The 25,508-nt window shown below is 38.1% G+C and overlaps 1 protein-coding gene across 1 annotated transcript in view; it reads left to right on the plus strand.

The window, feature by feature from the left end:
- The window catches only part of DGKQ (diacylglycerol kinase theta), an 88,131-nt gene that overhangs the window by 29,813 nt on the left and 32,810 nt on the right, over positions 1 to 25,508 (plus strand). The window contains exons 3-10 of the mRNA XM_066339281.1: positions 1,446 to 1,545; positions 6,119 to 6,204; positions 6,930 to 7,055; positions 8,467 to 8,620; positions 13,641 to 13,709; positions 20,405 to 20,505; positions 21,888 to 22,111; positions 22,946 to 23,036. Coding sequence (XP_066195378.1) covers positions 1,446 to 1,545; positions 6,119 to 6,204; positions 6,930 to 7,055; positions 8,467 to 8,620; positions 13,641 to 13,709; positions 20,405 to 20,505; positions 21,888 to 22,111; positions 22,946 to 23,036 — 951 coding nt within the window. The remainder of the gene's footprint in view (positions 1 to 1,445; positions 1,546 to 6,118; positions 6,205 to 6,929; positions 7,056 to 8,466; positions 8,621 to 13,640; positions 13,710 to 20,404; positions 20,506 to 21,887; positions 22,112 to 22,945; positions 23,037 to 25,508) is intronic.

Genomic DNA, 25,508 nt, shown 5'->3' on the forward strand with positions numbered 1-25,508 from the left:
TCTTGATTAAACTTCCAGCATTGTACTTTTCTCCTTGCATCTGGCAAAACTTTATCTCCCTTCTTTCACTGTTTACACTTGAATTACAGGATTGTTTGATGTAACTGTCCCCATACTTTTTGAAGCAGAAAGTTATTGTGGGAATTGGATGTTTATAACTGGAAGCAACTCCTTGGGTCGTCAGATTCTGTGTTCACAGTATGTGTCAGATTTGCTGCTAATAGTTCTCAGGAAAATATCAGTATACAAGGAGAAAAATTCAAATCCTGTTAAATTACCTTGAAGGATTTTTTGCCAGTATATCTGAGAGGAAAAGCTTCTATCTGTGACTACATGTATCGGAAGTCATTATTTCCAGAGTTTTACTGGGAATGATTAATTTAATTTGAAACCTAAATAATAATTTGTCAGCTTTTACCAGAAATAAAACCACAAGATAAAGCTGATATATTTATTATAGCAAGAAGGGCATGTGAAATGCATAATACTAAATGCCTGAATCATGGCAAACTTTTGTGGAACTCATTTGGATTCTAGGACTTTAAATATTCAGTTATGTTCCTTCCTTCTAGTGAATGTTACTTTAGCAAAGCTGTGCATCTTGTAGGAAGAGTAGTTTCTAGAACAGGTATGAAGCTTAAGTATGTTTCGTATTAAGTATTCTTTGCTTCTTTTCATTTGTTTTTGCTTTGGTACTATCATTTCCCATCTTCTTTAATAATCACTAAGCAAGAAAAAAAATAATTTAAGGTAAGTGAATAATAAGAAACCATTTGCCAAAATTGTTGATACAGACATCTCTTGCAAGAGAAAATGGTAGTGTGTCATTTTCAACCTACAGTCAGGAGGAACCTAAGTCTGGATGTACTTCAGGAGCTGGATCTCTGTACCATTCAGGCTTTGAAGCTTTGCATAAGGCAGGGGGAGACCAAACCAATCCCTTTGCTGTGTCAGCCAGCTGCCGGGCAGTATTCAGAGACCAAGTGAAAGACATGTGGAGAGCACTGAACTGTGGCAGCTCTGGGATGTTAAAAGTTGTCTTGTGTATGTCTTTAGGGTATTTTGTTCATCTGTGCACTCATTCTTTAATTGTTCTTGATTCAATTAAGAATGCTTAGAACAACTGCCATTACAGGTAGGTCCCAAAGGAAGCCTTTGGATTCATGTTGTTGTGAATCATCAAGAAGCTAATCAGCACTTAAAAATATATACAATACATATTAATTCCCAAGAATTTAAAAAACAGTTACATTAAAGTATTTAAAAAATATTTTTAAGTACGATTATTTCTAAAGGGTGATTCATCTGTCTATTTATTCTTGTGCTTGGTTAAGTTTGCATTGTATATACTGCTCTATTGTTGCAAGAAGAAGCATCTTCTGTGAATTTTAACTGACACTTTGGAAGTTGAAATTAATGATGTCTTATGCATTCTTCACTGATAGGTTCCAGTTGCACACTGTTTTGGGCCTCCAGGACATTACAAAAAAAAGTTTTGCACTGTGTGCAGGAAGTCCCTAGAGTCACCTGCCTTTCGATGTGAAGGTAACTTAAATCCTACTTGTACAGCCATCTGTGTGTCACGCAATAGCCTACAGTTTCCTTACACTGCATATCTCAGTGCTTGAGAAATTTTTGGTTTATTTGTTATCCGTTCACTGGTTGTGGGAAGGTATACTTCAAACTCAGGAGTAATAAATTGACCACTTTTGATAAACAGCAAACTTTGTCAAACCTGTATGCTCTTTTCATCTTTCCTCCAGTTTACTTTGAGCAAGTCTGTGGTGTGCAATGAGTCTGCCTGAGATGGGCAAAGAATGAGGAGCTATTATGGCAAAAGAAAAACTTGTCCTGTTAGGGTGATTTATTTCTGTTTCCAGTGGAAACTTTTGGTACAGAGAATCATCAGGCTTTTGTATTTCTAGAAAAGAATGTAGAATTTCTTGTGTTACTAGTCTCAGATATCGGTTACTTGTAATCAGGATGAAGTAGCTTCAATGGAAAGATATTTGAAAATATTATTTGTCAAAATAGTAATGCTCTGAGTGTTCTGACATAGATTCTCTGAAAAAACAGTAATTAAAGAAATCACCCAAATACCAGATTTTTTATTTGAAACACATAGTGGCATGAGTACATGACTGATTTTGATGTAGGACAGCTCTTCAATTCTCCCTTGTCTTAAATGTCTACTAGTTCTTCAGTTGAGTTGTGATATTAAATAGAATTTACTGTTTTATAGGAATACTACCTCTGAACTATTTTAAAAAAAAGTCTAATGAATGAAGAACTTATTCTTCAGGGAATTGAGCTGCTTCCAAAATTGCTGTTTTACTAAAGATAATGTCTTATTTAATATGATTTCTCTAGGTATATGTGTAGTGGAAGCAATCTTCTTTGATCAGGGCATTTAGACTTAGAATGGCACAGTCTTTCTGTTTCTGCTTTTGTCTGTTGAGTTGCATAATGGAGCCAAACTGTTCTTCTGACTAGGGAATGTGTCACTTAGTATAGTCACAATGTGACTGGGAGAGTTTGGTAGCATGTTCAGTGAGCTACAGATACCACAGAGAATTTTCTACTAATCTGTCTTACAAGACTCGGAACCTGTGTGCCATGAGCTAAAAAGAAATTTGAAAAGAAAATAGTTATCACTAGTTGTGCCCTCTTTACTATTGCAAATAGCTTTAGTTTAATGATCCAATTTAGTTAAAGCTTTCTAAATTTTGCTTTCATATTCTTACTCTCTAAATTCTACTGCATTTGCATTGTATCCATTTGTTGTGGTTTCACTGCAGACAGCAGACAAGTACCACACACAGCCACTTAGTCTCTGTCCCACCAGTGAGATCAGGGAGAAAACTGGAAGGGTAAAAGCTAGAAAACTCATGGGTTGAGAAAAAGACAGTATAATATGGAAAGCAAAAGCCACACACACACACAAGCAGAGAAAAACAAAGTCATTCTCAGCTTCCCACGGGCAGGCAGGTGTTTCCCATCTCGAGGACAGCAGGGCCCCCTCACCTCAGAGTGATTTGGGAAGACAAATGCCATGAGTTCAAACATCCCTTTCTTCCTCCTTATCACACCTAGCTTTAAATACTGAGGAGGATGTCAAATGGTTTGGAATATCCCTTTGGCCAGTTTGGGTAAGCAATCCTGGCTGTTTCTCCTCTCAGCCTCCCCCAGCTTCCTCCTGAGTGTGGCAGTACAAAAAGCAAAAAAGCCTTGGCTCTGTGTAAGCTCTGCTCAAGAATAACTAAAACATATTATCAAGCCTGTGCAGCACAAACCCAAAATGCAGCCCCATTCTAGTCACTGTGAAGAAAATTAACTCTACCCCAGCCAAAACCAGCATACAAGTGTGAAGGAATATGTTTTTCAGATGTTTATATTTAAGCATTTGTAAACATGAAACACATGAAATTGCATGTTGTAGTTAGATATTACAGATGCACAGATTTTTTTTTTTTTGTGAACCGTTGAAGGTTCTGAATTGTTTTCCTCACATGGATTTCACAGTTTTATTATTTTATGTGGTGTGACTTGTTTGGTAGCCCTTTTTCTGAATATCTGTAAGTTTACAATTTGTTTCTTTGCTATTTTTTAAAGTGTATCTTAAAAAGGATAGCTGAAGTTAATAAAATGCACAGGAAGATAGCTGAAGTTAATAAAATGCACAGGATTCTTCCTATATTCTTCAAAAATACTTGTGGAATTTGTTTTAGAAATTTAGTGTTTTAAGCTGTTGAACTTTTAGATCCAGATGGAGATATTGAACTTACTTCCTTTTTTTTTTTTTAATGATGTTCATGTCTGATATTAAAAATAAGAACTTTTCCTGGAATCTTTACCATAATTAGGATAAAAAAGAGGGTTGAGATGGAGTTACCTTTTCTAAACTACTGATTGACATCATTAAAAGTACTGGTAAAATAATTTTAATCACTTGTTTTGCAGTGTTTATATCTTAAAATAGAATAAACTTTCTTGAAAGGAAATAAAAGGTTTCACTGACATAAATGTTGTGGGTGCACAGGAGGGGACATGTTCTCAGAAATGAGCATGCATGTATATTAATCCATGGTGAAATAAATGCATACATTTCATTGGTAGAAATGACAATAGATTGACTCCAATTTCTGCTGACAGTTACTGATTACTTTGGGTAGCTGTTTTTTCTGCCAGATTTCACTGGTGTCAGTTGAACCCAGACTCATGATGATGAGAGTTGCTCTTCCTTTTATTTCTGAGAAGAAGAGATGGAAAGTGGGAAAAAAAAATCGAAGCAATCCAAACATTTTTTTGGTGCTGAATTCTTTACAAAAGTTTCTTATTATACATTGACCAGGAGCAGCAGATTTACGGGAGAAGGAGGCAGTTAACATTTTAAAGGCTCTTCTCTCAAGTTTGTGTATCTGAAATTAATCAGGTTAGGTTTTTTGGCAATCATAAAGAACTTTCATAACTAGCTTGAACAGAAGATTGTCATTCTGTTAAGAGTTAAAGAACTATGCAGATCATGGGAATGGCTGATAAAGATGAAATTTCTTTTTGTAGGACCTCTAATTTGACCTTTACATTCAAAAACATACTCTTTCATACACCAGGATAGTCAGATATCGCACCATTTATGTGAACATATATCTTATCAGTTCTGGGCTAGGGTTGGTGCTAGAAGCAGCAGATGTGAATTAAACCAAGAGTAAAACCTCCTCTGTGTTCTTATAAAGTATAGCAAAGGGCAGTGCATGCCTGTGTTGGCAGAATTAACAATAAAACTCCAAATGCTTCTGTAAATTCCTTGAAGCTGTAACTTTGTCTGTGGACACTTTTAACATTAGCAAGAGTATGATTCAAAGCATCTAGTTTGCCTGGTTAGTTGAGCTGGCAAAAATGCAGAATATTCCTGTTACATTTATGAACAGGGAAAAATGTGAATGGAGGAGGGACTGTGCCATAGCTCAGAGAGCAGTCCTTGAGTGCAGTGAAGACACTGAGCATGGTGACCTGTGTGTGTTTGTGGTTGACTTAGTCATGAGTTTTTGCTTCAGTGTGATGGGTAGAGTATGTCTGCTGTGGAAGTAACACAGCATTCTGCTCTCTGGTTAATTCTGCTCTGGAAGAGTCTAAAGAGATTTCAAATTGGGTATTATTCTCTGTGTAAATTAATAACAAGACACTTTCAGCTAATGTGTGCAGTTGCTACTTTTCAGTTTTCCGGTTACAGTTCTCATATTTTTGTGGTATGCTTGGATAAATAACCTGTTCAACCAGAAATGAAAAATTTGATGCATATCTCTTGCTTTCATTTACTTGATGAAAAGTCAGCCTTCCCAGAGCAATACAAGTATTTACAAAGCAGCTACAGGAGGATCTTTTTCATCCATCTCTTTCCCTAAGGCCCACAGAGAACCCTCCTAACTCTTGAAATGATGAAGCTAGGTATTGAGATCTATTGGTTATTGTTTTAGGGTGGGTTTTTTTGTAACACATCCTTTGTAGCATAACTGCAGATTATTTTCTTTGACATCTTGGTATTTCAAGTCAGCTTTTAAATAATGAAGGTATTTTAAAATGAAAGCTTACCTAAACTTCTACAAGGCTCACTAAAATTTCTTTCACCTACACTACCTACTATATTTTGGAAGGTAATGTTACCCTTACTTAGGAGAGTGCTCTAAAAAAATGATTTGTTTTTGACAATGGAATAGTGATTTACCTTATATATGGTGATTGAATCAAAGTAGCCTTCAGGCCCAGAAGACAGCATGTTGGAGAAGACAGTAGTTGCGAAACTGCGAGACAAAGCTGAGCAGTTGTACACATTTAACTTACTGTAATTGGAGGAAATATGACAAGTGCTGCTTATGAGCAGAATTAGCTCAGCCTTTCCTTTATATTCGTTGCATCTTTTTAACACAGAGGAAGTGAAGGAACACACAAAACAATGCTGGTAAGCTTTATTGTCTACCTTTGCTGAATGTAAAGAGCATGAAGGCAAGAAAGGATGGTGAGAAAAGGGTAGTGGAGGAGTATTGAAGGGAGGGAGGAAGGAGATGCAGAAAATTCCTCAGCTTCCCAGCCTAAAGAAGTTTTCTTGTTTTTGTGCTTTTAGTTTGTGAGCTACATGTGCACACAGACTGTATCCTGTTTGCCTGCAGTGACTGCCGGCAGTGTCATCAGGATGGGCACCTGGATCATGTAAGTGCAGATGCCTCTGCAAGGGAAGGTGGCCGTGTATTTTGTGGACTAGAGAAGGAGCAGTTTTGGTCTTTAGTTTCGCATGCTGCCAGTTATCACTTTTGTTCCTTGTTCCTTGTTGGCAGGCAAAGGACATATGTGATTTCAGAATATACTACAAAGAGCGAGATGAACTTAAATGCTGGCATATTCACGATGCCTTTGAATTCTTGCTGAAAAGTCTGTGGAATGTGTACAACCTCCAAATTAAAAAAAAAAAAAAGCATCATATAAAAGTTTCCTTTGCAAAAGCTGTTGTGGAACTCTTTTTTTTCCTTTTTTTTCTTTTCTTTTCTGTATGTTGAGCTGTTGGCTGCATTGCATCCCTGCAAACATTCTCTTATCCTCATGCTTCCTGCAGTCTGGCTAAGGCAAGACTACATATTTTCTTATCTTCTTACAGTACAGTAGATACAGAATACTGATACTGTAGGATGATTTTTTAAAAGAATTTTTTTTAGTGGACTGTGAAAGAAAAATACTAGGATAAATTTTTTGATAGTTTGATTTTTTCTTTTAGTGAAATGTAAGATTGTTAAAGATTTATATTTATCTTGAGAAAAACTTAATGCCCTAGTCTCTGTTGCTATTTCCTCAGAGCTATTGGAATTACTGATTTTAAAGTTGTATTGAACATGCAGCTGTATCTGATTCATGTAATGCTAAGTTATGATGTGTTCCCTTAGGATACTTACCATCACCACTGGAGGGAGGGAAACCTTTCTTCAAGTGCTCGCTGTGAATTTTGCAAAAAAACCTGTGGGTCTTCTGAGGTGCTCTCTGGCATGAGATGTGAATGGTGTGGCATCCTGGTATGTTGTGCTGCTGCATGTATTTGTGGGAACCACATATGTATGGGCATGTGCTTATTTGAACACTAGATATAAACATAATTTATTCACACGTGCTATAAATATACATTTTGTATACATTCTGTAAATATACTTGATCTATACACTTACTTATTTATATATATATATATATATTTATGTGTTAGATGGGAAATATGACTTTTTAAATCCTCCTCACAGTCATGATGAGCAACTCTCAAAGTCATAGTGAAGCTTTGTGTAAATCAAATGGAATATAACAGGGCCTAATCATTATAGATCTATGGTTAGAAGTCTGCAGTCACTTTCTTTGTTAAATCAGAATTTCTTTCAAATCATGAATTCTGCAAGGTTAAAGACTTACCATTCTAATATGTTTACTCTTATTTGAGTATAGAATCTCGACCTGTGTGGTTGGGGTTTTTTTAAGCTGTCAATATCAGTTTCTATGTTTTTTCCATTTACATGACAAGTGTTTATTTCCTGTGCTAGCTGATGGTAGCCTTCAATAATAATTCTGGAAACCACAGCCTTTTCACACACAGATAAACAGTGTGCAGTGCAGATAACAATTAGTCCATCCTGTTAATGCCACCTTGTATTAAAATATGATGGAAGTGAAAGCACCAGATGAGGTCATAACTGAAAAGTATATGTAAGAAATCATTAATTTGCCACTTAAGGCTAGATGAGGTACTCCATGTAGTGATGATTTAAAATTAAACTTTAGAGGTTATTCAGTATTTCAGGTACGATTTCAGTGATTTTTTTTTTTTAATATTGTGGGGTTTGTATTTAATCGGAGACATAATTTCTGAGGTGGGAGGGACTGTCTTTGAAAACAGTCTGAGAAATGTAACACGCTGTAAGGCCATACATAAAAATGTATGTGTATTCAATTATAGCAGATTTGCAACAGTGTAAAGGCAGAAACCATCCAGTCACCCTTTGGAATAAAACTGGAAACAGCCTTATCTCAGATTTTGCATGTGGGTACAGCTATGTAAGAGGATACTGCTTGTTTCAAGCTATTCCACATTGTGCACTTTTTCCATTTCCCCCAGTAAACATCCACATAGAGTGCAAGATCAAAGTTTGAGACCAAAGCTTCAAATTTCTCTGTGTAGCTGTATAAAAACCTTTCATTTTCAATAGAAGAGGTTTGTGGTCCTTGAAAGGTTCTTGACATATTAAGACTCCCTATTACTGGTAATACAAAACCTGACTTAAAAAAATTAAAATCTAGGGTGAAAGATGGGCCATTCATTTAATGAAGGTGATTTACAAAAAGTCTATACTCAGAAGGCCTATGACAAATTCAGTCATAGTTTGTTATAAATAAATCTACTTTCCATGTGTATCACAAGTTCTTAATTGATGCTGTTGTTTATAGGCTCATGCGGCTTGCTATGTAATTGTCACACCAGAATGTACCTTTGGAAGATTAAGGAATATGATTCTTCCTCCAAATTGTGTTCAATTGTTTTCTCGCAACTTCAGCAAAATGCATTGTTTTCGAATATCGGAAAATTTGCAAACAGAATCAGGTAAAAATTTCAAAGTTGAATGCAACTAATTGAAGAGTGTGTTTAACCTAGCATCATAATTCAGTTAAATATATTATTGCTAATTTTTACTGGCTTTTGTGGCAATACTATAACTTCTTGCTATTTTTGGGACAGGTTAGAGATTTTTTTAATGGATAATATGCGAAATGCAGCAACTTCTGTTTACTGGTGTAGGTCAGTTTGTGTGCTATTCTTGAAGCAAAGTGAAAACCTAAAATAAGAAAATTTGTGGTATTAGTGTTATCATTGCTGGAAGCACATATATATCATGTGTACAGATACTTCTATTTCTTGGATTAAGCATCTATCCTTTTTAAGATTTCTGTACTCAAACAATACCATGTGTCTAGGCAGGGTAATGTTCTGCTGCCATCTAGAGTGAATGCTCTTTGGAACAAGAATTCTTTTTAAGCCTGAGATACACAGAGGTATTTTTTAATTTATATTTTGATTATTATGCACCTGTAAAACCTTTCTTTTGGTGCTTGAATGGAATATGAAAGGAAGCAAAAGGTAGGCAAAATACAGATTATGAAAGTTAAATATTTGCAACTATTCTTTTCTCAACCTGGCAAATTGCTCTTGAACTTTCTGTTCTGAACTTAGGCTTGGTTTTGGTAAGGAGAGATGATCATGAGCAAGACCTCTGTGTTCTGTGTGCAGAAGCTGTAGCAGAAGTCCTGCTACTGCATGAACTGCATGACCTGAGGTCTACGTAAGCCAGGCACACTCCAGTGAGCTGTCAGAGGCAGAGAGGAGGCGTTAGGTTGCTTTTGTAGATTGTTTCTTTTTCAGTGAGTGTTTTTTCTTTTTAGTGAATTTGCATACTAGTGGTCAAAGATAGTTACTTGAAAATCATGGAGTTCTTAGTGCTTCCTAAATAAGAAGTAACCGGAGAGTCTGATGAGCTTGCTGCAAGATCCACTGTGAAGTTTGATTCAAGTCTATTGTTAGGTATTTCACAAGTGGCCCAAAGATTTAAGTGAAGATAAAGTTGATTTATTATAACCAGGAGAAGTTAATCACAAACCTTTAAAATAGAGTCCTTGGTTTGACTTTTCTGATGTTAACTAGGTTTCTCTCTTCAACAGTGGTGTGTTCTTTTAATACGTCAGACTTAACTTTCTCCTTCTTTATTTCTAAATCACATCTTAAAAATTGAACATAGAGCACCTTAAGTGAAAGAATCCAAGGTTTTAGCTGCACCTTTTAGTCTCTTCCTTCAAAATTTTAAGAGATGGAAGAAAAGGTTTTCTATTTCAGAACTTATGCTGTATGCTAAGTGTGTTAGTTCATGTTATGTATAGTTGAGGTTCATTAAAGTAAGAATGACATTTTTGTATTTCTTTAATGGAGAGGTGTCTGGTGCTTTGAACTTAGAGAATACAACCATTAGCTTGTCATCATAAGCAGGTACATAGAGATGGAGAAATACTCACTAATTTAATTTGGACCATTTCCAGTACTTTATTGTGATATGAAAGAGGAAAAAATCAAATTGAATAACCCCCACATTGTTTGGAAAGCCAGAATGCATTTTTATAGTCCTTAGACTGCATGTCACAGAGGTATAGTATAGCAACACCCTGAAAAATCTCATTTCTAATACAGGTTCTCTTTACAGTGGCCTGTGAGAGTTTCTGCCCCTTAGGCTCAGCTCCCCATCATCCAGTGGGCAGCAGCCTCACAGGATGAGGGGCTGCTGAAACCCAGGGAACAGGGGCTGAGCCATGGTGATGCGCCCTTTTCCTCCTGCTGTAGATAAGTTGCATACATGAGAACTTGACAGCTGCCTCAGCAATTGACCTCTTCCTTTTTTTTTCATGGGCCACAGTTGTGGCTCAGCACAAGGCACGGTGAGTAATATTTGTGGTGCAGCACCTACCTTACACTCCACTGTTGCAGCAGCCCTCTTGTTGAGGGTAGAAATTAGCTGAGACACAGACTTGTTGGTTATCACAGCGTGGAAAGGGTTCTGGTTTATTCCTTTTTACAGCTTAGCCATTGTGACTCCAACTATTCACTGGCTGGTGGCTGCAGCAAGCTCCTACTGTAGGTTTCCCTTGCAGCCTCTGATTGCTGGTTATTTCCTGCTAAACTGTGACTGCATATATTAGTTTGAAGACTCTGAATGCAGGCCTTTACCTAGCTGGACTATGACTGCAGGTTCCAACAACAGGCTCTAACTACAGACCCAGACTGACCTCACAGCAGTGATTCTCTCTCCCCAGGATCCTTCCTCTTCATGAGCCTCTCATTCCCCCTTCCTCAAGGTTCCTCCTCCTTCATATTCCCTCTCACCAGCTAACCCAATCCCTTTTATCACACTTATCTTTATTTGATATAGCTGTGACTCATTAGGGGCGAGGCTGTATCAGGTAGTTAACACAGCTGTTACTTATCAGGGGCAAGGTCACTGTATTCCCTTCTCCTACACTCCACTGTGCATAAAGTATTTTGTTCTGTGTTTCCGTAGCTGACAGTGCCTTTTAGCGCCTTGGTTTAGCACCTACATGCTGAATGTTCATGTACTAGTCTGGTGTCCCCACATGTGACTCCTTATACGACTCCTTATACACCATCCACATCCTGTTGAGCCTTACTTAGATGTTCACCGTTCTCAGTCATCTGCTGAAGATCAGGTGTCTGCAGGTCACTGCCAAAAGCACCAGATACTGTTGCTATATGCTCTTTTTCTTTGGCCAAATTCTTCCTCAGAAGCAGAGCCAAGAATTGTCTTCAAATAAATCTCACATCACCCTGTGTCAAGGAAACACAGTGCTCTAGTCTTTTAGTTCTTCTTGTTACCCATGTTCACAGAACAGACCTTCATTTTCTTACAAAACCCCTCTAGGTCCTGGTATGTGCTGCAAGTTACCAAGATGTCATGGATCCAGCAGCTCCTGATTCTCTCTTGGGACGTATTTGATGCTCCTTTGACAATGAAGTAGCTCAGGACAGCTGAGGAGTTGCTGCTGCTATTCCAGGTGAAAGGCTTAGACTCTGGATAGCAGATCTTGTTAAAGATTGTGTTCGTGTTAGGCGTGTTTTTGGGGAGCAAGGAACTCCTTTATTGGCAGATAATTAGCACTTCTGTGTGATGACAAGCTCACTAAGTTTTCCTGAGGTAGCAGGCACCCAGGGCACTCCTCTGTTTCTACAGCTGACAAAGGACATCACTCTTAAGATTGTGAAAAGGCCAGTCTGAGGTACCAAAGAAGTGCTGGCACTTACCTGGATGAGTTGACTGCTGCCGGCAATAGCTCTTCCCAAGATGGTGGTTGGGAAGTGCCAGATTACTTGTCCCCTGCAGTGAATGAGCACAGCCATCATCGCTGACCTCCTACGGAACATTTGTCCGAAGTAGTTTTTGCCACAGTGTAAATGCTAAGCTTCATTACCAACATTCATAAACATCTCTGTGCTGAAAGAGTCTTCTTTTAAACTCTTGAGCTAGCAGGAGATGCAGTGGTAGAGCAGTGTGGAGCCCCTTCCTCCAAATGACTCCTGTAATAACAAATTTCAAAGAAGTCATTTAAGTTCACTTGGAATAGTTTCAAGATGCCGTTGGTGTAGATTTGCCTACTCTTCAGACTGAAGGAGAAAGTAAAATAACAGAAGTCAGTTTCTTCCCATCTAAAGTGAGAAAGAAGAGGCTTAGGAGCATTCAGGAGCAGTCATTTCCTATTGTTATATTTCCTACTTCATTTTTTTTTTAAACTTACTTGTCTGGCGTGACATTCGAGAAGACATTCAGCTTTTGCTTATTTCAGGGTGTTTCAAGACCATACTGTCTAAATTTCTCTCCAGTTTGAAACTAGATCAGCTTTAGCAGCTGTTTGTCAGCTATAACAGGGAAAATATCTCAACACTTTTTTTCTATTTTAAAAGCCACAACTCAAAAGCATTATTGTTGGTCTTTCTTTAGACACTTGAAGCATTACTCAAATATCCAGTGAGTTACCTGGTGTCAAGTTTAGGACTACTGCCTAGTACCCTTCTAGACATGCTATGATTCTGCTTCTTGGAAGGTTCTGCTTTAGGATTTTGGCTTTCTCAGTACCTCTTTTGCTCTGAAGATCTGCCTTTACTTGTTTTATTTTGTATTTTCTTTTTTTGTTTTGTGCTTTGATTTCTTGCTTTCTCCCTCAGCTGAAAGGCAGAGTTTTTACGAGAGTGTTGCCTGGCTTATGTATTTGGAAGCTTTACCTGCATCCCAGTCAAGACTGACTGGGATTTTCAATGTGAGTGAATGTGAATACCATTATTTGATGAGCACTTGCATTGCACTCTACTGCTACCCTCAGTGAAGGAAAATGGATCATGTTTGGGTTTGCACTGGTCTTGTATGGCCCTGAGTGTCAGGAAGGAGAATGCAGTGAGGATGTTCTTCACAGAAGAAAATGCAGAATGTTGACAGCATTTATTTTAATATTTTTAAAATATTTTTTGTATGGTTTTACAAGGATGCATTATTTTCTGACACAGCTAGCTAGTCATTCTGACTAGCTGTAGTGAGAGTGGTGAGCCTACTGTCTAAGTCCTGTTCTGGAGACCAGGGATTTCTTTCTCTTTGGGTGTCAGTAACTTTGTTTTTCAGTTGTGGAAATTCTATAAAACCATTATTTCTGACTGAAAGGCTGGATTGATTTGGTAATTTAAAATTTAGTGGAAGTCATCCATACTTCACTGACAGTCAAACATCATGGCTTCAGAAAAGGATGAAATGCAGTAGTTGCAATATTAAAGCTAATGGTATAAGAAACTCATGTATGCCTTCACTGTCATGTAGCTACATGACAATGCAGATTTGTTTTTTTAATGTTGTTTTAATACTATTAATTATTATCTTAAAATAGGTAGAAAAAGGAAGTGTGCTTTTCTGACTGGTTCCTTTTGTGTTAGATTTTTTGATGGAAACTTTTCTTAAATGACAACACCTTCTCCCCTCCATTCAAATTAACAAAAATCCATTCTTAAAATGTCTCTGCCTTTACAGATGAAGATGATGATGTTGATGGGTCAACACAAGGATCAACAAAAGACATCCAAATTTCAACAGATTCAAGTAAGCAAAATTTTAGTGAGGGATGAATAGTCACCCATTCCTTTATTCATATAATAATCTTCATTCATATAATCTTAACTTGTATTGCCTTATGACAAAATATTAAGTGGTTATTTTTTAATGTTAGGTTTTGATTTCAGGTCCAAAGTTTTTGTCCAACATATTTATCCAGGGCCTTACAAATATCTCCTTGATATTTTCCATTGGTAGGTTGACACTCTGTTCATTACCTTGACAAATAGGCCATTTCTCTCAGCTTGGTAATTGAAGAAAGAAAACCTGGTGTTAATAATCCTTAGATAAGCAACAGATTTAAAAGGCAGACAGCAATGTCTTTTCAGAGCCTTTTGCTTCTAAATTTGCTGGATCCAAATTTTGCTGAGGACATCAGGTGATTTTTTTTTTTTTTTTTGGCTTGGGCATGTTGCAGTGAACAGGGTTGAGCTGGACTGGCTGCTTTTTATACAGCTAAATTTTTAAGCATGTAGAGTTTTCTGGTGTTGGTAATTACCAAATTATTGCTTTTTAGAAGATGAGGTAAAATGCAATTTATGAGCTTCCCACCCCTATATCCATATTAGCAAGTAAAACAACGTGCTACCTAATATAGCTGCATGGATTGTTGTAAAAAAGGACATTTCAAATCTATAAATACTAATTTATTTTTTTAAATCCTGAGGCTCTTGCAAAATTAAGACACTAATTGTGCAAATGCTGTTGGGAATTTTTAAAAATTCAGTTCAATAGTTAAATCAGTTATAGAAAAGATCTCAAGCATCCTCTTGTTTCACTTTCTTAGTTCCTGAATGACTTCAAGTTATGATCCGCCATCATACTTTTTTATTATAGGAAAACACTCTAACTGCAGTTTATCTAAATAACTTTCCCTTTTTCCAGTGTTTTAAGTGACTTAAGTGATTGAATGTGAGGACTTTACAATTCAACAATTAAGCCTATTTCCCTTATGACTGTCAAAAAGAGCAAATTGCGTATCCAGATCTTTCAACTGGATTCATAGAAAGCATTAGTAGATGCCTCTTCAGCTTTAATTTAGCCTTCCCAAAAGAAGAAAAAAAGACACTAAAATTCAGGGCAGGATAGAAACTTTAGTATGTCATTTGTTCAGGCCACCTCTGGACTGGAGAAAGCAGCAGTAGATGGTGTATTTTCAAGGGTCATGTAAAGTATTGTTAGTTGTGTTTTAAAAAGAACAGTGGCATAAAAAATTGCTTTCTCATAATGCATTTTCACAAAACATAGGACAGTGTAGAGCCCAGTAACCTCGCTGTGATTTAAAAACCTCAGCTAAGACCCCACTCTCAAAAAGAGTCAGGAATAACATTTACTGATAAGACATGACAGACGGTGGTGATGTGGTCCAGGGCATGGCCATGCAGTACAACCAAAAACTTCTTTAAATGTGACCAGCTTCCTTTGTGTCCTTATCCTTCCATTTTCCCATACTAGTTTTTCCCCAAACCACTTTGATCTTTCGCTTTGATTCCTCTCCTGAAGTGTTCCTAACAACCCTTGTACCATCCCAGAATGCTTTTTACATGTATCTCATATATCACTGCAAGCTGAGTAACCTCCTTGGTCAGTGAGACCAGAACTTCCCCCACGGACTCCTCTGGTGTGTGCCACTCCCAGACAATGGGATTGATGACCTTGTGTCAGCTCAGGACATAGCTTCTTTGATAACCTACCTGGTAAAGTTATTGAAGTTCACCTGCCAGCTGTTGTGCCTCTCTGTGTGTGGGGAGTCATGTGCTATGAATATGAATACAACAGGAATTTGAATTTAACATGGCAATGACGCTGTTGTAAGGGGCTGGAGCACTTTCACCTCTCTCTGGATAACACCATTTGTATAACATGGGTCAAGAAAGAGCTGCTCACTTCTTCTGTGTGTTGACTCAGTACATCTACCATGTCTTTTGGAATGTTATCATGCTCTCCCTTAAGAGTGTCTGAACTCAATTACATTCCAGAATATTCAGCTTTTCTTAATTCCAGCTCTCTGTGTTTTAGGAGTATGTATTTCTAAAAGCTATGAAAACAAGTCAGAACAAATCGAATAATATTGATGTGGGAAAACACCTTTTTCCACAGGAGAGAAGCCAATAGAAAAGAATACCAAGTCTGTAGTTAGTACTGGAAGAAGATCTGAATTAGTAATCTACATTAATTTTTGTTATTTTGCTACTGTAATGGGCCTGTTGAGTGAAATATAAAGGTTAGAAGATCTAAGTCTTAATATAGGTAGCTTAAATGTGTTAAATCAACCACTATATTTAGCCTACCAAGATAGTGAAACCAAAAGGTAAAATAATGTAAGAACAACTATACAGTTTCTGAGTTGATAGATTCAAGAGACATACAAGTGGGTTTTGCAAAGGACTCTCTCTGCCCTGTGAGCCTCTTTGTGCTACCTGGCTGCAAGTGAACTATCTGATTCAGTGTGCGTCCGTCTTCTGCAGGACAAAATTCAGCCATCAATGAAAAGCCATTCTGGAGAAGGTTTTAGAGCAATGTCTACCGGGGGCTGCAGTGCTGTCTGCAAACAGATGTTTCATAGCATGTCCTTCCAAGGAAGGCAAGCCTCTGTTTTGCCTTGCACAGGTTGCTGTTCATCTGCTGAATAAGAGATGAAATGGTTTTGTATTAGATAGACCGAAGTCACTGGCTTAGAGTCTTGTCCCAGACCCACTGACAGTGGGTCAGTGGAGGCAGAGGATGCCTCCACTATAATTCTGCAAGCAGGAACAAACTGTTCTCTAGAATGAGCAAGGACAGCACATGGGGAGGGATTTTTTTCCTTAAAGATACTTAAGAAAACTAAGCTTTCATAAAAAGGGCCATTGTGTTCTTCTGTAGCTGCTTACAGATAACTAAACATGTCACTTGTTCCTCAGCAGATACTTGGAAACACTCTAAAAACTAAGAGAAGTCGGGTTAAGAAGTGGCTACCAAAATGGGGGAACAGCTGTTGACACAGATTTGTGCTTCAAAATTGTCTTGAAACTAGGGGAGTTAGAGCTGCTCAAGAAAACAAGTTCAGAGAAGTCACACACCTGCGAATTGCTCTTCTGTAAGACAAAGAGCTAGAGGAAGAAGGAAGAAAGAAAAGGAAGGGAAGGAAGGGTGGGAGGAAGGAATCCAGGATTCTGAAAGGCTATCTTGAAGGGCAGTAAAAGAAAAAACACATAATTCCTGCATACGTAAATGCCATCTTGTAATACTGAAATAAACCAAAATTTTATAGTCCCCACTGTTGTAATATGAAGTAGGAGTAGAGAAGGAGAGCATAAGGCATGTAAATAACACAAGTTATTTGGAGAAGGGTCTTGGTAAACTATGTTGCTAGAATTTAGTCTTTTAAGAGTAATTTTCACAAATACAAATCAGTAAAGGCCTCTAGCCTTCTTAAGTGACAAAAGGATTCAAGACTGCAACATTTTCTTATCTCAGCCACAAGCCACATGTAAGTCTTTTCAGAAACCATGTCCTGTCTGTGGGGATTTGCAAGTCAAAGGGAACATGAACTTTGGATTCATCCAATGCTGTTTTATCCTTTTCCCAGGAAAACTTGGTATCTTAGCCTCTGAAATCAAATTCCACACTTTGGTAAATTGTGCCTGGAGTTAACATTTTGTAGTTACTTTCCTCTTGGAAAGGGTAAGCACTAATAACAGGTTATTCTCAGCCCAGTATTAGCGTGGTAAGAAAAAAATAATGTGTTTTTCAGGAGAAAGTCTTGACACTCTGTACTCTGATCCAACAGATAAAAATAAAAGACATTTACCAGTGAGGTGCCAGTATAACAAAGCAGGCAGTAACTCCTTTAAATATCACAATTTGGTAAGTGCATCTGTTTCATATTAGCAAGAGGTTTTGTGTATATTTATATATACACATATATACATAAATACATATACTAAGTAGGGGTTTGTAGACTTGACCTCTGAAACTGGGTAATTTTCTAATATTTAAAAAATTGAACATGTGGAAGGAAGAGCTTTACCTGACTTCCAAAGTGGTTATAGTTGAGCTTCTTGCCAAGGCTAGTTAGACAGACTGGCATAAGACACACCTTAACTCACATGTGTTGGATGTGCTCTTGACTCAGTGGAGAAATGTATTTCTGGATGACTTATTGCAGTATATAGCTGTTTGTTCTTCTGTTAATGTGCTTCTAGAAACTGGTGTGCAAGCAAGCCATTTTTCACTGGGTTGCAGTAAAAGTGTCCCCTGTGAGGAGGACAGTGACAAACTTAAATGTGATTTTTTCACTGATAGAGTTCAGGAGGGTTTTGTGTGATGGACACAAGATTAGCAGCATTATGTTTATTTAGGTAAGAAACATGCTTGAGCTTACTTAAGACATTACTACTGTACGTGGATCTGAACTTGTTCTTGTAAACCAGTTTATTTTGAGAGTCAATCCAACTGTTCTTTGATTGTTCTTAAGACATAGAGAGCTCATTAAAAATTCTCCAATTACAATTGTTAGGGATTCTCTTAGACCAGCTAGTATCTCATAAGAGCAGACTACAAAGGCACTTCAAATGGAAACAAGTACTAAAACTTGGATGAATGTTTTTATTCTCAGATGGTTGTCTACTTTCTTAATTGCTAGGGAAAACAACAGAGATTTTGATAGTGTTATGAAAGTTCATAGTCAGAACATCAGCTATGCTGTCAGAAACCAGTGTTCACTTGTTTTCTCAAGTTGTGTTAGCTCTGAAGAAGGTCACCCAGGACACAGTGTGTCTTTTGGTTAATATTTGTCTATGCTATAGTTACCATGGAGATCCCTCTGACAGAAATATGTGTCTAAAAGAATTCCACTCCTTCTGGCATAGATCCAGCAGAATTTAAAGGAGTAGGTCACTTTCTGATATGTGCCATGGCTTCAATGCAATGGTTGTTGAGTTTCAAGGGTACTTTAGAAGTAAGAGTTGATGATATTTGTAACTTCTTTAGACTGTGACTAGAAAGAAATTGACAACAGACACAAGCACTGTGATAATTGGAAAACTGAAAATCCACAGCAATACTACTATTCATATCAACAGAAAGAATTGAAAAGTCACAATGTATCATGCTAGGTTGAGTGTGCCTCTGAGCAACCTGATCCAGTGAAAGATGTCCCTGTCAGGATTCTTGTACTCCATGATCCTTGAAGGCCAGTTCCACCTCAAGCTATTTTATAATTCTGTGATTTTATTTATTCTGTTTCTGTCTGTTTTCCTTTGTACGTGCATCTGTTGTACAGGCTTCCCTCTATGGAGTCACAGCATGGCTGAGGTTGGAGGCAGGATGAAGGTTGATTAAGGACAACCTCCTGCTCAAGCAAGGTCACTCAGAGCAGTTTATCATGTTCAGTAAAGTTTTGAATATCATAATAGTGTCATAGAATGGTTTGAGTTAGAAGGGACCTCAAAGATCATCTTGTCCCAACCGCCCTGACCTGGGCAGGGACACCTTCCACTAGACCAGTCAACATAGCCAGTTTTGTACCAGGAGTCTAGGATGACTTTGGAGTAGCATGAGAGGCTATACTGGGGACTGCTTTGCTGTGCAATGATGTCTTCATGTTACGTAATGAGAACATCCTTGCACACACATTGTGCAGTGGAATTGATAATGAGGAAATAGCCTTAAGAAGTCTGCACTGAAATAAAGTCCAAGTGTAGCTGTCCCATCTCAGAATAAGGAGAAATAAAGATCATGAGAATTAAGGTATCATGATTTTTCTTTGAGGGTTCCAATCTCATTTTTAAAAGACTGCTTTCACATGTAAGTACTAGATCATCCTTTAGTTTAGTGGTGTCGGCTTTTGAGTGAAGTTGGAGAACATATCCTGAAGCAGATATGTGAATTAGACACAGTGTATTTAGTTTCAGGTAGTTCAAGAAAGCTAGCACTTGGAGTGTCCTTGCTAAGTAGTTATACTCTGCAGTCTTTCCTCATAATCTGCCGCTGCAGCATTGAGATACCCAGTGATGCACATTTCTGCTTAGATTCTTGCTTGCTTTTTATCACTCATCAGTTAGAAATGGTTTGGTAGTTTTCTTCCTCTAGTTCCAGTCCTTCTTTTTAATTCTTCTATGGTAAATGGCAATTTGCTAGTGGGTTTCGTTGAACCTAAATGCTGGTATTATTTGAGAGCAAAAGGCTCTTTAAAATACTTTAAGTATTTTATTCTGTATTACAAAGTATTTCTGAGCTGTAAGGGAAGCATCGAAGTAGGCTCCAGCATGTAACATCTCCTTTACAGTCTATGTTAACAGACAGCTTGATTAGCCACAGTTGGCAGTGCTTTGGGAGCTGTTTTGAATAGGGTGGCACTTTATCTTGCTCTTCCAGTTGTTCAACTTGTCAATAACAAATGCAGTCTTAAATGCTGGGAATGAAGAAGTAATAATATGCACAGTCAGATTATAACAGTTATATCAAAAGCCAGGGTAAATGGCTTTTTCCTCTCTGAATGTACCCCTGTTTCAAATGCACAGTAACAAAACAAAATTTAAAATATTCAGCCTCAAAGCCTGTCTTATGACAAGGAATGTTCCCATGAAGAAACATTTCAGTGAGTTAAAAGCAGGTTTTTAGTTTCATAATACCCTTCCTATTCAGGTAGCTTTCTGATTCAAGGTGTGTACTAATGAAACACATATGTTTCCATTCAGGTAAACAAACACTGAAGATATTTGATGGGAATGACGCAGTGAAACGCAATCAATTTCGACTAATTTCAGTTCCAAGGATTGCAAAAAATGAAGAAGTTGTGGTAAGATACCCAGTGAGGGTCAGTTTTCCAGTGTGATACATGTAATTTCATATTACAATAGTAAAAGGCTAAGTTTTAGAAATGTAACTCAGCAACAACAGCAAAAATCTGTGAATGGGCTATAATATTACCATCTAATTTAGCTTCTTCATGTAGTGCTCTAATTTTAGAGCATCTGAGGAAATGGTGGCGATCACAATATCACATGTTAAGCAGTCATTCTGTTGCCTGGTATTTCTCTGAAGCCTGATTTTACTTATATATGCAATACGGGATAACCAGCTCCTTAGATCTTGCTCCTTTTTTGTAGTAGTGGTTTGATATTTGTCCTGGACAGCCACCAATATTGCACTTGAGTTAAACATCTTTGAACACTAGAGCTTGTTATAGCTATCTCCACCCCTTGGCTGTGAAAATAATCAATTATTAATCATGTACTGGCCACTCCTTAACTTTTTCCAGTGTTCCATCTGGGATGGAGAAATTTCTTAGTACTAAATCAAGTGTGCTGTACATATATTTATTTACTGAGCTAGGCAGAGATAGATCCCGGAGAGGGAATAGGATGGTTCGCAATAGAATTGTGCATGGTGAGGTCTCAGAGACTTGACAAAGAAGTCTGAAGAATGTATTATTTTAGAATTTTGACAATAGAAAGCTGAAGATCATTAGGATTTTTATCTTGATACTGTGCTCAAAATCAACAGGAGTTTTACAAAGGGTTTGTAGTGTTCTGCATGTCAAAGATCTTTAAGAAAAACTATGTGCTGGACTGAAAAGATTTTATTTAGGAGTGCTATTTGCCTTTTAAGCACAGTTTACCAGGCTGGTGCTTTTAATACTAGAGAAGAGGAATACAAATTCTTAAAAGTGAGCTGTAAGCTCTGTGTCAACAAAGGTGCTGCAGGCACAGTCCCATTATCAATGTAAAATTCCTGTGTGCATCTTGCAAGGACAGTCCTTCCCTTTCCTCTTCACAGGTATGTGGTTCAGGGCAGCTTGGCTGAGTACCTCACTAATTTTTAGCATCCCTTAGTGCAAGAAGACTGAGTAGGCAGCGTTGGGTTCAATCATTTTTGATTGAAAGATTTATTGGACCTGAGTTTTAACATTTGGTCTTAAAATGACTATCACTTGCCAAAAATACTGTGGATTGTGTTTAAATACATTGATATCTCAAGTTTTCTTCTTTCATGTTCATGGAAATTTGTTTTCAAAACTTTATTCTTGTTTTGATTTTTTTTTTTTTTTTGCCATTGCTATGAGGTTAGAACATGCATTAAAGGTTCAATTCATAAATCAGGTATTTATAATATCTGTGGCTGTATAGGTAGTAATGGTGTCTTTTCAAGTAAATGTTAATTTATCTTGCTGTGTTTTAGGAGGCTGCTTTGAGGGCATACTACATAAATGATGACCAGCAGGAGTATGAGCTTCAGACCTTTACGCAGCAGGTGCTGCTCTCTGATGATGTTATCAACAGGAATGATGCTGCAGAGGACAGCAACTTGGGCTCAGTATTCCGAGAATCTGTTCCTGAAGCTTGGATCATCAGAGCTAAACCAAAGGACGAGGAAGTGATCAGAATTTATCCTGCCTGGCTAAAGTGAGTATTTTCCTTCTTGATCACAAGGTTATCCTGCTTGACTACATTTGTCCTCTGTAGTCTAGCGCTGTTTGCTTTAGTTATTGAAGCTGCAGAACTCTAACAGAGAGGGTAGTTTCTTTTTCTGTATTTCAGGATTCTTCTGTTGATTTTTTTGAATGGGTAGTATGCATAACATTCATTTCCTGAACATTCATTCATGCCTGGAAACTCCTGGGTTTCTTTACATGCATGGGATATACAGTGCAACTTGTGCAATTGTGTTATTATGTGTTTGGCTAGAAAGATGCAACTTTATGTTAAGTTCATCTTGTAAACAAGTTATGACATACACATCATTTGAAAAATTGATGGATTTTTTTCAAAGAAATATGAAGTAGGAAGAACTACACTGCAACTTCCCATGTGAGATGAGGAGGGGGAAAAAAAAACACCAAAAAAACCCCCACCCTATTCAATTTACCACTGAGACAGGATGAATTTTAAGCAGATTTAGTAGTGGAAACAAAATCGTCTGGACCTACTAATTTCTGATGACCTGTGGGATAAAATTTAACCATGTGTTCATTTTGCTGTTGCAACTGCATTGATAAGTTTTATAAAATTTGCAGTTTGTCTTTGTGATTAGGAAAAAGCTAATCTGCAGTTCTACAATTGCAATTAGCAGTTTCTTGAGATGAAAGTGTTTTCTTGTCTGTGGCTCTGACACCACATCTGCCATGAGCCTCAGTGAACAACTTTCCTCAACTAATGCAAATATGTTTGAGAAAATTCTATACTTAGTTTAAAAAGTAAGTTTAGGATAGGTCCTAAAATAAGTATTTTTCTCTTTAGGGTGGGAATGGCATATGTTTCTCTACGAGTAAATAAGGATAGCACAGTGCAGACTGTGATCAAAGAAGTGCTCCCATTACTTGGAAGGCAGGTAAGTGAAAGATCCTAAGCACGTGCATATAACACCTGAGTGACACTGAAAAGTATATATTTTTCTCTTCAGAAAAATTATAATCCCTTAATTCACAGTTATTGTAAATGTTGTTAGCATTTGGTAGATGATCTTTTGGCATAGACCGGCATGCTGCTCAAAGTTTAACACAATCTTCAGGGTAGGTAGGCGTGGTTGCTCTGTACTTGAGGTACCACGAGTGTTTCTGGGTCAAGCAGATTCACGTGCATGAACACTATGATTCTTGGGCTGCAGCATGTTTTTACAGGTTGTTTATGTCTTGAAATATTTAAAACACATATGTAGCTACTCTGCTACTTTTACCTTGTTGGGAAATCGGCAATCACTGTTAGGATGATCATGCTTGTCTTCTAATTCTTAATGCTCCTCTGAAGGAAATTGTAAAATCATAGAACATCTCAAGTTGGAAAGGACTCATAAAAATCACTGAGTCCAACTTCCAGTTCCTTGCAGGATTACCTAAAAGTGAAGTGTATGACTAACAGCATTGTCCAGACACCTCTTGAACTCTCACAAACTTGCTGTCATGGACACTTTCTTAGGAATCCTGTTCCAGTAACAAGCCATGCTTTCAGTGAAGAACATTTTCCTAACATCTAATTTGAACTCCCCTTAATGTAGCTTCATTCTCTTTTCCTTGGGTCCTATCACTGATCACCAGAGAGAGGAGTGATGACCAGTGATAGGACCCAAGGAAAAGAGGATGCGCACTTCTCCATTCACCGTGTGTCTTAAGGAAACTCTTGAGCATGATTGATGTCACCCCTCAGCATCCTCTACTCCAGGGTGAACAAACCAAGTGACCTCAGAGAGGTCCTTCCAAGTCTTGACCTTGAGACTTTTCATCTTGATCATTCTGCTCTGGACACATTCAGATGGGTTATATTGTGGCACCCGGAACTGCTCCAGCACTGGAGGTGAGGCTGCCCCAGTGCAGAGCAGAGCAGGACAATCCCCTCCCTTGCCTGGCAGTGATGTTGTGCCTGATGCCCCCCAGGACACAGGTGGCCCTCCTGACTGCCAGGCCACTGCTGGCCCTATGACATCTTTTTCCACAGGGCTACTCTCCAGCTCTCATCCCTAAGTTTGTATAACCAGGTTTGTTTAACCAGGATTAACCCGTCCGAGGGTGAGAATTTGGCAGTAGGTCTTGCTAAAAATTTTATATAGTTGGTGATTGCCCAGCTCTGTAGCACATCCACATCTCCCTACCTTTGAGGCTGTCACAATTCCTCCTAGCTTAGTATCATCAGGAAACTCAACAGTGTGTTTGATTTATTCATCCAGACAATTTATATAAACATTAAAGAGCACTGCAGAAATTTTCTTCCTACAGTGACAAGCAGCATCTCTGTAGCCCACAAGGGCTGCAATGAAGGACTCAGGGTTGGAACAGCACCCACATTCTTTACTGTCTGCATTGCTTCCCACATGACTGGAAATTCTAGAGACATCTTGTAATCTTGTAGATGCACAGGCTTTCCTTGGAAGATAATCTCTTTTCAGTCTGCCTGTCCTTTGTAGGGTTGGTGCCAAAACAGCATGACTTTCAGGAAACATATTAGTAGACTTTGCTAGCATGTCAAACCATTGGTAGGTCCAACCTCACCAGTGCGGAGACACAAAACTGTAGTCTGCACATTTTAATCAGCACCTGAGGCTTTTGAGCACACCAGCTAATCAGCACAGTTCCACTGCTGTGCAAAGGCACAGCCATGCTTGCAGAGGGTGACTGCTGCCCTTTTTGGTTATTTACAGGGTACAGAGGAACATGCATGTGACTAGCTCTCTGCAGTAAGTGACAATCATAGATCTGTCTAGCTGTATCCAGCTGTTTAAAGCATGCAGCTTGTTTTGGCTACAGGATACTTCCAGGATTTGTTGTCAGTCCATTTCCTCAAGTGCTGTGGACCTTTTAACAAAAATAGGAAAAACCATATCTGAAGTTTTGTCTCATCTGAAAAAAGCAACTGTCAAAGAGTACAATTGGAAGTTCCATTAGGGAAAAGCCTTCACATCTCTGTATTTGGACAGCTAGTTGTATGCTGTAAGCGACTTAATTCTATGGATCAATTGCAATTTCTCCAGTAGTGGGGTTTTTTTTGCATTATGGCAATTTTTAAGTGCTCTACTTGTTTCTCTGTATAAACATTCACATACAGGAAATCTCTTTTTAATGTCCAGAATCTGCCTGTGCTCCACGTTGCTTTCATGAAGTATCAGGTAAAGCACATGCAGGTAGTTTAAGCTCTCCGTTCATGACATGCAAAGCAAGATCATTTTCTCTTGAGTCTTAAGGCCAAAATTTAAGACCCTTCCTTAATTCTGAGTGTGATATATTTGCAGAGTTTCAGTCACTGTCTGTGCTAGCCCTTGGCTGTGCCAGCTCTTGTGGTCCAGCTGCAAGGAACTTGAGTGGCCCCTGGCAGT

This window comes from Sylvia atricapilla, chromosome Z (assembly GCF_009819655.1).
Source record: "Sylvia atricapilla isolate bSylAtr1 chromosome Z, bSylAtr1.pri, whole genome shotgun sequence".
NCBI lineage: Eukaryota > Metazoa > Chordata > Aves > Passeriformes > Sylviidae > Sylvia > Sylvia atricapilla.